Source organism: Lagenorhynchus albirostris, chromosome 19 (genome assembly GCF_949774975.1).
Source record: "Lagenorhynchus albirostris chromosome 19, mLagAlb1.1, whole genome shotgun sequence".
Taxonomy (NCBI): domain Eukaryota; kingdom Metazoa; phylum Chordata; class Mammalia; order Artiodactyla; family Delphinidae; genus Lagenorhynchus; species Lagenorhynchus albirostris.
In genome coordinates this window covers 4,194,457-4,206,561 of record NC_083113.1, presented here as the reverse complement: position 1 = coordinate 4,206,561, position 12,105 = coordinate 4,194,457, and the positions used below count along the sequence as shown (strand labels likewise).

The 12,105-nt window shown below is 41.4% G+C and overlaps 1 protein-coding gene across 1 annotated transcript in view; it reads left to right on the top strand.

Annotated features, from left to right (window-relative positions):
• NLRP8 (NLR family pyrin domain containing 8) overlaps positions 1-12,105 on the top strand; it is a 51,912-nt gene that overhangs the window by 22,265 nt on the left and 17,542 nt on the right. Inside the window, exon 2 of the mRNA XM_060131980.1 lies at positions 11,597-11,851. Coding sequence (XP_059987963.1) covers positions 11,597-11,851 — 255 coding nt within the window. The remainder of the gene's footprint in view (positions 1-11,596; positions 11,852-12,105) is intronic.

Below are 12,105 nucleotides of genomic sequence, written 5' to 3'. Positions count from 1 at the left end.
AATGGCCAGCAAGCTACAGGGCTGGACACCCTATGCCAAACAACTAGCAAGACAGGAGCACAACCCCACCCATCAGCAGAGAGGCTGCCTAAAATCATACTAAGTTCACAGACACCCCAAAACACACCACCAGACACAGCCCTGCCCACCAGAAAGACAAGATCCAGCCTCAGCCACCAGAACATAGGCACCAGTCCCCTCCACCAGGAAGCCTACACAACCCACTGAACCAAGCTTACCCACTGGGGGCAGACACCAAAAACAATGGGAACTATGAACCTGCAGCTTGTGGAAAGGAGACCCCAAACACAGTAAGTTAAGCAAAATGAGAACACAGAGAAATACACAGCAGATGAAAGAGCAAGGTAAAAACCCACCAGACCAAACAAATGAAGAGGGAATAGGCAGTCCACCTGAAAAAGAATTCAGAGTAATGATAGTAAAGATGATCCAAAATCTTGGCAACAGAACGGAGAAAATACACGAAACGTTTAACAAGGACTTAGAAGAACTAAAGATGAAACAAACAATGATGAACGACACAATAAATGAAATTAAAAATTCTCTAGAAGGAATCAAGAGGAGAATAACTGAGGCAGAAGAACGGATAAGTGACCAGGAAGATAAAATAGTGGAAATAACTACCACAGAGCAGAATAAAGAAAAAGAATTGAGGACAGTCTCAGAGACCTTTGGGACAACATTAAATGCCCCAACATTAGAATTATAGGGGTCCCAGAAGAAGAAGAGAAAAAAAAGGGACAGAGAAAATATCTGAAGAGATTATACTTGAAAACTTCCCTAATAAGGGAAAGGAAACAGTCAAGTCCAGGAAGTGCAGAGAGTCCCATACAGGATAAATCCAAGGAGAAACATGCCAAGACACATACTAGTCAAACTATCAAAAATTAAATAAAAAGAAAAATATTAAAAGCGGTAAGGGAAAAGCAACAAATAACATAGAAGGGAATCCCCATAAGGGTAACAGCTGATCTTTCAGCAGAAACTCTGCAAGCCAGAAGGGAGTGGCAGGACATATTTAAAGTGATGAAAGGGAAAAACCTAAAACTAAGATTACTCTACCCAGCAAGGATCTCATTCAAATTTGACACAGAAATTAAAACCTTCACAGACGAGAGAAGTTAAGAGAATTCAGCACCACCAAACCAGCTTTACAACAAATGCTAAAGGAACTTCTCTAGGCAGGAAACACAAGAGAAGGAAAAGACCTACAAAAACAAACCGAAAACAATTAAGAAAATGGTAATAGGAACATATATATCAATAATTACCTAAAGTGTAAATGGATTAAATGCTCCAACCAAAAGACACAGACTGGCTTGAATGGATACAAAAACAAAACCTGTATATATGCTGTCTACAAGAGACTGACTTCAGACCTAGGGACACATACAGACTGAAATGAGGGGATGGAAAAAGATATTCCATGCAAATGGAAACCAAAAGAAAGCTGGAGTAGCAATTCTCATATCAGACAAAATAGACTTTAAAATAAAGACTATTACAGGAGACAAAGAAGGACACTACATAATGAACAAGGGATCAACCCAAGAAGAAGATATAACAATTGTAAATATTTATGCACCCAACATAGGAGCACCTCAATACATAAGGCAAATGCTAACAGCTAAGAGGGGAACTCGACAGTAACACAATAGTAGGGGACTTTAACACCCCACTTTCACCAATGGATGGCTCATCCAAAATGAAAATAAATAATGAAACACAAGCTTTAAACGACACATTAAACAAGATGGACTTAATTGATATTTATAGGACACTCCATCCAAAAACAACAAAATACACTTTCTTCTCAAGTGTTCATGGAACATTCTCCAGGATAGATCATATCTTGGGTCACAAATCAAGCCTTGGTAAATTTAAGAAAATTGAAATTGTATCAAGTATCTTTTCCAACCACAACACTATGAGACTAGTTATCAATTACAGGAAAAAAACTGTAAAAAATACAAACACATGGAGGCTAAACAGTATGCCACTAAATATCCAAGAGATCACTGACGAAATTAAAGAGGAACTCAAAAATACATAGAAACAAATGACAATGAAAACACGATGACCCAAAATCTATGGGATGCAGCAAAAGCAGTTCTAAGAAGGAAATTTATAGCAAAACAAGAAACAAGAAATATCTCAAACAACCTAACCTTACACCTAAAGCAATTAGAGAAAGAACAAAAAAAAAAACCCAAAGTGAGCAGAAGAAATCATAAAGATCATATCAGAAATAAATGAAAAAGAAATGAAGGAAACAATAGCAAAGATCAATAAAACTAAAAGCTGGTTCTGTGAGAAGGTAAACAAAATTGATAAATCATTAGCCAGACTCATCAAGGCACTGAGAGAAAAGCTAACACCTATCCTTCTCAAATTCTTCCAAAACATAGCAGAGGGAGGAACACTCCCAAAAGCATTCTATGAGGCTACCATCACCCTGATACCAAAGCCAGACAAAGATGTCACAAAAAAAGAAAACCACAGACCAATATCACTGATGAACATAGATGCAAAAATCCTAAACAAAATACTAGCAAACAGAATCCAACAGCATATTAAAAGGATCATACACCATGATCAAGTGGGGTTTATCCCAGGAATGCAATGATTCTTCAATATAAGCAAATCAATCAATGTGTTACACTATATTAACAAATTGAAGGAGAAAAACCATATGACCCTCTCAATAGATGCAGAAAAAGATTTTGACAAAGTTCAACACCCATTTATGATAAAAACTTTCCAGAAAGTAGGCATAGAGGGAACTTGCCTCAACATAATAAAGGCCATATATGACAAACACACAGCCAATATCATTCTCAATGGTGAAAAACTGAAACCATTTCCTCTAAAATCAGGAACAAGACAAGGTTGCCCACTCTCACCACTATTATTCAACATAGTTTTGGAACTTTTAGCCACAGCAATCAGAGAAGAGAAATAAATAAAAGGAATCCAAATTGGAAAAGAAGAAGTAAAGCTGTCATTGTTTGCAGATGACATGATACTATACATAGAGAATCCTAAAGATGCTACCAGAAAACTACTAGAGGTAATCAATGAATATGTTAAAGTAACAGGGCACAAAATTAATGCACAGAAATCTCTTGCATTCCTATATACTAAAGATGAAATATCTGAAAGAAAAATTAAAGAAACACTCCCATTTACCATTGCAACAAAAAGAATAAAATACCTAGGAATAAACCTACCTAAGGAGACAAAAGACCTACCTGTATGCAGAAAACTGTAAGACATTTATTAAAGAAATTAAAGATGATACAAACAGATGGAGAGATATACCATGTTCTTGGATTGGAAGAATCAACATTGTGAAAATGACTATACTACCCAAAGCAATCTACAGATTCAATTCAATCCCTATCAAATGGCAGTTTTCACACAACTAGAACAAAAAAACTTCACAGGGCTTCCCTAGTGGTGCAGTGGTTGAGAGTCCGCCTGCTAATGCAGGGGACACGGGTTCGTGCCCCGGTCTGGGAAGATCCCACATGCCGTGGAGCGGCTAGGCCTGGGAGCCATGACCGCTGAGCCTGTGCGTCCAGAGCCTGTGCTCTGCAACGGGAGAGGCCACAACAGTGAGAGGCCCCCATACCGCAATAAAAAAAAAAAAAGACAGTATGGTACCGACACAAAAACAGAAATAAAGATCAATGGAACAGGATAGAAAGCCCAGAGATAAACCCATGCACATATGGTCACCTATCTTTGATAAAGGAGGCAAGAATATACAATGGAGAAAAGATAGCCTCTTCAATAAGTGGTGGTTGGAAAACTGGACAGCTACATGTAAAAGAATGAAAGTAGAACACTTCCTAACACCATACACAAAAATAAACTCAAAATGGATTAAAGACCTAAACTTAAGGCCAGACACTATAAAACTCTTTGAGGAAAACATAGGCCGAACACTCCATGACATAAATCACAGCAAGATCCTTTTTGACCCACCTCCTAGAGAAATGGAAATAAAAACAAAAATAAACAAATGGGACCTTAGGAAACTTCAAAGCTTTTGCACAGCAAAGGAAACCACAAGACGAAAAGACAACCCTCAGGATGGGAGAAAATATTTGTAAATGAAGCAACTGACAAAGGATTAATCTCCAAAATATACAAGCAGCTCATGCAGCTCAATATCAAAAAAAGCAAACAACGCAATCCAAAAATGGGCAGAAGACCTAAATAGACATTTCTCCAAAGAAGATATACAGATTGCCAACAAACACAGGAAAGGATGCTCAACATCACTGATCATTAGAGAAATGCAAATCCAAAGTAAAATGAGGTGTCACCTCACACCAGTCAGAATGGCCATCATCAAAAAATCTACGAACAATAAATGCTGGAGAGGGTGTGGAGAAAAGGGAACCCTCTTGCACTGTTGGTGGGAATGTAAATTGATACAGCCGCTATGGAGAACAGTATGGAGATTCCTTAAAAAACTACAAATAGAACTACCATACAACCCAGCAATCCCACTACTGGGCATATACCCTGAGAAAACCATAATTCAAAAACAGTCATGTACAACAATGTTCATTGCAGCTCTATTTACAATAGCCAGGACATGGAAGCAACCTAAGTGTCCATCAACAGACGACTGGATACAGAAGATGTGGCACATATATACAATGGAATATTACTCAGTCATAAAAAGAAACAAAATTGAGTTATTTGGGGCTTCTCTGGTGGCGCAGTGATTGGGAGTCCGCCTGCCGATGCAGGGGACGTGGGTTTGTGCCCCGGTCCGGGAGGATCCCACATGCCGCGGAGCGGCTGGGCCCGTGAGCCATGGCCGCTGAGCCTGCGCGTCCGGAGCCTGTGCTCCACAACGGGAGAGGCCACAACAGTGAGAGGCCCGCGTACCGCAAAAACAAAACAAAACAAAATTGAGTTATTTGTAGTGAGGTGGATGGACCTAGAGTCTGTCATACAGAGTGAAGTAAGTCAGAAAAACAAATACCGTATGCTAACACATATATATGGAATCTAAAAAAAAATGGTTCAGATGAACCTAAGGGGCAGGACAGGAATAAAGACACAGACATATAGAATGGACTTGAGGACACGGGGAGGGAAGGGTAAGCTGGGATGAAGTGAGAGAGTGGCATGGACATATATACACTACCAAATGTAAACTAGATAGCTAGTGAGAAGCAGCTGCATAGCACAGGGAGGTCAGCTCGGTGCTTTGTGTCCATCTAGAGGGATGGGATAGGGAGGGTGGGAAGAAGATGCAAGAGGGAAGGATATGGGGATATATGTATATGTATAGCTGGTTCACTTAGTTATACAGCAGAAACTAACACACCATTGTAAAGCAATTATACTCCAATAGAGATGTTAAAAAAATAAAGATAAAGAAGATACACTTCAAGTATCAGAGCATAAACCATTTAAATTAATGGGGAGTAATGCAGTATGTACACCCTAACCAGAAATAAATGTGCATACCTATATCATTGTCATGTAGATTTTAAAGCAAAATTACTACTAATACATAGCACACTATATATTGTTGAGTACAGCAGGAAGATATAGCAAGTCTAAAATTTTATGTACCAGATAGTATAACTTCAAAATATATAAAGCAAAAACAGAACTAAAAGGACAATACATTGGAGATTTAAATACATCTCAATAGCAAAGTGAACAAGCAGGAAAATCATGTAAGGATCTAGATTATTTGAATCGCATCATTAATCAACCTGACCTAATTGATATAGATACAACTACACCCAACAACTGCAATAAAAATATTTAGGTGGTCAGAACACTTCAACAGGAACCTCACAAATGAGGTTAACCAAATGACCAATAAGCATGCCTCAGAAAATTTCCATTAAAACCACAAGGAAATAATATTGCCCTCCATGTGACTAAAACGATAAGAGTTGACCTCACCAAGTGTTATCAAAAATGCGCAGCAACTGGAATGCCCATACATTACTTGTGAGAATTTTAAAAGATACGTCCAATTTCTAAAATTGTTTGCAGCATATATGTACATACACCCTGTAATTCCACTCCAAAGACATGTGCAAGGATGTTTACAGCAGCTCTATTCAATGATAAACATTTGGAACAAATAAAATGTCCACCAAGGAGAATGTGTTACCTTCGTATGATGGAATTCTACAGAGTAATACAAATAACTAATTGATACAGGCAACAGGACACACGAACCTCACAATCATGTTGAGCAGAAAAGATAACCAAAGGCTCCCACTGCATAATACCTTTATGAGTTCAAAAATGGGCAAAAAGGAACCAACTCTACCATGTGTTGAGAATAGTGGTCAGTGCTGAGGGGGGCATTTGGAGGCATTCTCGGGCACCAGAAATGTTCTGTAGCTTGAGCAGGGAGATGGCCTGTGGGTGTCGACATAAAATACATTAAGCGGGCCTCCCTGGTGGCGCAGTGGTTGAGAGTCCGCCTGCCGATGCAGGGGACACGGGTTCGTGCCCACATGCCGCGAAGCGGCTGGGCCCGTGAGCCATGGCCGCTGAGGCTGCGCATGCGGAGCCTGTGCTCTGCAGCGGGAGAGGCCACAATAGTGAGAGGCCCGCGTACCGCAAAAAAAAAAAAATGCATGAAGCCATTGTGAGGACAAATACAAGTCAACATTTTTTAACTTTAATTCTCACTCATGTAAACAGGCACAGAGACTTTCCTCTTCCCCCTTTAAAAAAAAATCAGTTTTATTGGGGTATAATTGACAAAATTGTAGGATACTTAAAGTGTGCATCGTAGTGATTCGATGTATGTACACATTGTAAAAGGACTGTCCCCATCTGGTTAATACATCCATCACTATATGTGATAACATATATATACACACGTATTTTGGGGTGAGAAAATTGAAGTTCTGCTCCCTGATCAAATTTCCATTATATAAGACAGTGTTAGCAGCTAGAGTCTGCACGTTTTACATTAGTTCCTCAGAGCTGCACTAGGAACTGGTGACACGGATGTGAGTGAGCACATCTCACAAACTTACGTGTTGGTGATGAAGATCATTGTTTAGGAAATCCTTGTCTGCCTCGTTCAATCCTCCATTCCCAGGTACACGAGGCGCACATGATAACAGAACCACTGCTTCTATGGGAAATACAGGATTAAGTACCTTCGAGCCTCTGGTTACAACATTTTGGTCAACAAATCAATAGGTAACCTTATTTTATGTGTGTCTCTGTTTAAAGACACCTTACTCAAAATATATTGTTGCTTCACTCATGTTGAACTCACAGCCTACAGCACTGTAACTCATGCCTGAAGGAAGCTTATATAACATGCCTGTTTCTCCGGAAGACACATGACAGCCTTCAGGTGCTCAGGAACATTAGACCACACTTCAGGACTATACTTGGGTTTGTTAAACAGCAATGTCACACCCCAAAATTGCCACCAAATAGATCCACATAAACGACACTCGTATAGAGGATGAGAGCTGAACTTAACCAAGAAGGTAAAGAACTGCCTGGTCCAACCTGGGCTGGGAGTGTGTGTCAGGGGACTCAAATTTTTCATCTTTCTGGGCATGCTCAAGAATGACCAGGGAGAGTACCCCAAGTATTGATTTGGGGAGTTATTAATAAATTTTAGCAAGCAGCTGAATTCACAAACATGGAAGCCAACAATAAGGAGGATCAACTGTAATTAGTATCACGTGTGTTGAGTGTGAGACGGGATTTTCCCCCCAACAGGAGCCATGAGATGATACCGTGTAGAACAAGCGAGCTTAGGAAAGGGAATTATAAGAGACTCGAAGGATGCATCATCTTGAGGCAAGGAGGGTGGAAAGGCTTACAGAGCAGTGGTCAGTGAAAACAGGTGGGAGGGAGAAAAAACAAGAAGGGAGAAAGAAATTCATCTGCAATTTCTCAAAGACCTGTGTAGAATCTCCTGGGTCTAGAAAGCAGGAAGCTTCAAATGGGAGGACAGAGGTGCAACAGATTCCTGCTGATTAAGAAAACGCCAGCAACAGCTCCCCACCTTCCGCTCCCCCACCCCAAGCTCCGGGTAACCACCGTTTTAGTCTCTGCTTCTAAAAGTTGGAGTCTTTTCGGTACCTCACAGATGTGGAATCTTGCTGTAGTTTCCTTCCGGCACTGGTTTACTTCACCTAGGATAATGTTCTCCAGCGTCCTCACACAAATGGCAGAATTTCCTTCTTTTTTAAGGCTGAATAAAGTCCTATTGTATGTATCTCCCACGGTGTAAAGTGTCAGTTATGCGAGATGAATCAGTTCTGGGGATCTGCCCTACAGCAAAGTGCCCATAGTCATCAATACTCTATTGTACCCTGAAAATTTTACGAGGATGGGTGTCATGTTAAATGTTTCTGCTACACACACACACACACACACACACACACACACACGACACAAAGAAATTTTGGAGGTGCTGGCTATGTCTATTTCCTTGATTGTGGTGTATGCCTGTGTCCAAACTCATCAAGTTACGTGTGTTAAATACGAGCAGTGTTTTTTTCATATATTAATTATACCTCAAAAAAGCTGGTTGTTTCTACCCACCCCACTACTTTAAATCAATCACAATAAAGCTGTTCTTTTAAAAAAGAAAAAAAAACCAAAGGACAGGAAAGTTTGAAGCCCCAGAGAAAGGAGACATCACTTACCCATCAGGCCTCTAATCTCATACAAGTTTCCAGATGCCCTTTGCAGGGAACCTCAAAGATGAAGTCAACTCCACGCCCTCCCCAGCCTGTGATTGGCCCTCGGGTCCCTTCAGCTCCTATCAGATCTGTCTCTGGGCGTCCCGCCCCCTCCATTGCAGCCTATCCCCGCATAGGTCAAAACTCAGCTGCTACAGGTAATTGCTGAGTCCTTCTCTTTTAGGTGTAAATCATCCCCACCTGGGAGAGGAGAGGCAGCGATGGGTTTCTAATTAAAAACCCATCTGATGTAAATGGAATCTTCCACTTCAGCCGAAGGCCACGGATGTGAATACCTCTCCTACCATCTTGTAGAACAATGAACGACTAGAGGAATCAAGAGTGCCTGAGGCCTCAGATACAGAGAACAGACTAGTGGTTGCCAATGGGGAGGTGAGGTGGGGGAGGGAAGGATTGGGCGTTTGGGGTTAGCAGATGCAGACTATTATATATTGAATGGATAAACAACAAGGTCCTACTGTATAGCACAGGGAACTATATTCAATTTCCTGGGATAAACCATCATGGAAAAGAATATTAAAAAGAATGTATATATATGTATAACTGAATCACTTTGCCATACAGTGGAAATTAACACAGCATTGTACATCAACTACAATAAAAATTTTAAAAAGTGTCCTTGAGGCCTGAAAACCACAGAGGCAACCGCATCTAGGGACCATTTCTTCTCCCAATGCCAGGAAAACCACCTGTGAAACCGTTCCATCATAACACGGAGGCTTTTATACTGAAGTCAGGAACGAGACAGATGGTCTCATGGCCACCACTAACTAACGTCCTGTTAGAGGTTTTAGCCAATTAAATTAGCAATTTTAACTACAATTTTAACTAATTTAACTCACCCCTGGAGGGAATTAGGCTTCCTGGCTCCTGTCAGAAACATCTCCCAAAGCAGAAGGAAAATGCACTTGGTCTGCCCCACCTTCCAACTTAATAAGCTCTGGGGATCCAGGAAGTTGACAATTGTAACTAATTTTAAATTTAAATCAGCAATTAGAGAAAGGCATAAGAATTGGAAAGGAACAGGTAAAACTATATGTGCAGATGACTTGATTACATTTCAGAAAACCCAAAAGACGGCAAGGAAATCTACTACCAATATATGTGTTTATATATATGTCTCTGTGTGTGTGTGTGTGTGTGTGTGTGTGTCATTTTCCTACCTGCTCTGTCTCTGAGTCTCCTTCGACAGGGTCTATTGCTTTGGGACCCACATTAGGTCCCCGTGATACAGAAACCCTCCTTTTGCTTAGTAAGATTACATTCCAAATAGGGAAGATGCTCATGTGAACGAGATCATCCAATTAATTGCTCTAGATGTTTTCCGTTGGATGCAGCACCTTTGGGCTGACAGCAGTGTTAGCCCTCTGTGAGTTTGGGGAACACTCCAATCCTGTAATTTTCTAAAGTTGTTTGTTCTTCTGAATCTAAGAGGTAGGAGACCAGCTCCTTCACAAACTGGAAGCACCTGTGAGAATAAGCCTTGTAGCCCAATTCCTCTGACCGAGGATGCTAAATGCTTTCAAATCTGTGCCATGAAGAAGAACGATAACGCAGCAGCCCCAGCCAATGGGAAGGGAGGATGCACGTTGCCCAGAACCCCAGGGCCTATTAAGGTGGAAAGTGGGGCAGACCAAGTGCTTTTTCTTTCTGCCTTGGGAGATGTTTGTGACAGGAAGGAGACAGGAAGCCTCATTCCCTTCAGCGGTGAGTGGTGGTGTTGTTTTCCTCTCTTCTACCTCCTATTTTTCCACATCACTTTCTTACAGTTACTACACCAGATACTTGAGTCACCAGGTCCAGTTGAGCTAAGTTCGTTCTTTTTCCAGTTCTTTGAGGTGTAAAGTTAGGTTGTTTATTTGAGACCTTTCTTTTCTCTTAAGGTAGACTTTTTCTTTTTGCTCCAATATCAGAATAACAGAATCAAGAGTGGAGGTGAAGGTTAAGTAGCGAGGCTACTTCAGAGGTGGTCGTCATCCACAGGGAGCTTGCAATTCTCCAAATTCACTGCAGTGAATTGAAGGAGATAAAACTTTGAGTCAGTGCCCAATACATGATGACTTAAGTATCCAGGAAGTTCTCGGGTGATGGAGATGAGAATTAACAGATGATAATAATAAAAAAGATAACTCAGAGAAGCAATAGGATAGGAGTAGTAGGTAGACCAAGGCGAAAGCCCCACCCCCCCTAGTGAATTCATTCTTTTCTCCTCCACATTCCACTTTTTACACACAATAGAAGGAAGCCCCGAGTCATTGTTAGCTATGATCAACCAGGCACTGTCTTAAATGTACTTGTGGGTGTATCTCTTTGAGAATCCTCACAACCCCAAGAGCACATAGGATAAGATCCTGGTACCAGAGATGAGAAAAGAGGCGCAAAGAGGCTCTGCAATTTCCCCAAAGTCACCTTGCTAATAAGTGGCATAGAGAATTAAAAACTACAAAGTGGTTTTGAGTCTAAACACTGAGCCCCAATAGTGGAGGGGCTCCCAGGTCTTTCCGCAGGCCAGAGAATCTTGGAGGAAGGGAGGGGAAGAGGATATCCAGCACATGGTATGCTCCATCAGGTATGGATTACATAAATCTGTCCCCTGGGGTGGTGTTCTCACGTTCCTATAACTTCATGTCTCCCCAGGTCGCGTCTCTTCTCTCTTCCAACCGGTCCTCTTTATCGCTGGCGCTGAGGCTCTCGGCCTCGGGTAAAGATGAGTGACGTGAGCTGGGATTCTGACTCTTCCTCCCGCTCTTCCTCACCTCCTTCTCCCCCCCCTTCCTCCGCTCACTCGCCTTCTTTCTTCCCATCCTCTTCCTCCTCCGCCTTCCCTTTCTAAGACGGAGTCATGCTGTACATGGTCTATTTAAGCAAGGAGAATCTCCAGAGGTTCAAGCAGCTTTTAGTGGAAGAGAGCCCCAGACCTGGCTCTCTCCAGATCAGCTGGGACCAGCTGAAGACAGCCCGGTGGGCGGAGGTGGTTCACCTCCTAATCGAGTCCTTCCCTGGACGCCTCGCTTGGGAGGTGACTCACGACATCTTCGCCAAGATGGACCAGGCAGAACTGTGCCTTCGGGTACAGATGGAGCTGAATGGTGAGTGAGAATCTGGTATACAAGATGTGGTTGGGCTTGGGTGCTGCAGACCTAAGCGCTTCACTAGCCTCTCCTATGTAGGTACACTCTATTTTCTTATACATCTAAATATGCATATACATAGCTATATACACATATAGCAATACATACATGGATATTAAAGCGTTTATTTTTTAATTTGGTTTTATTTTTTAATTTGGAAATTGGCTCCCTTTTTCATTGAAGTATAGTTGATTTACACTGTTGGGTTAGTT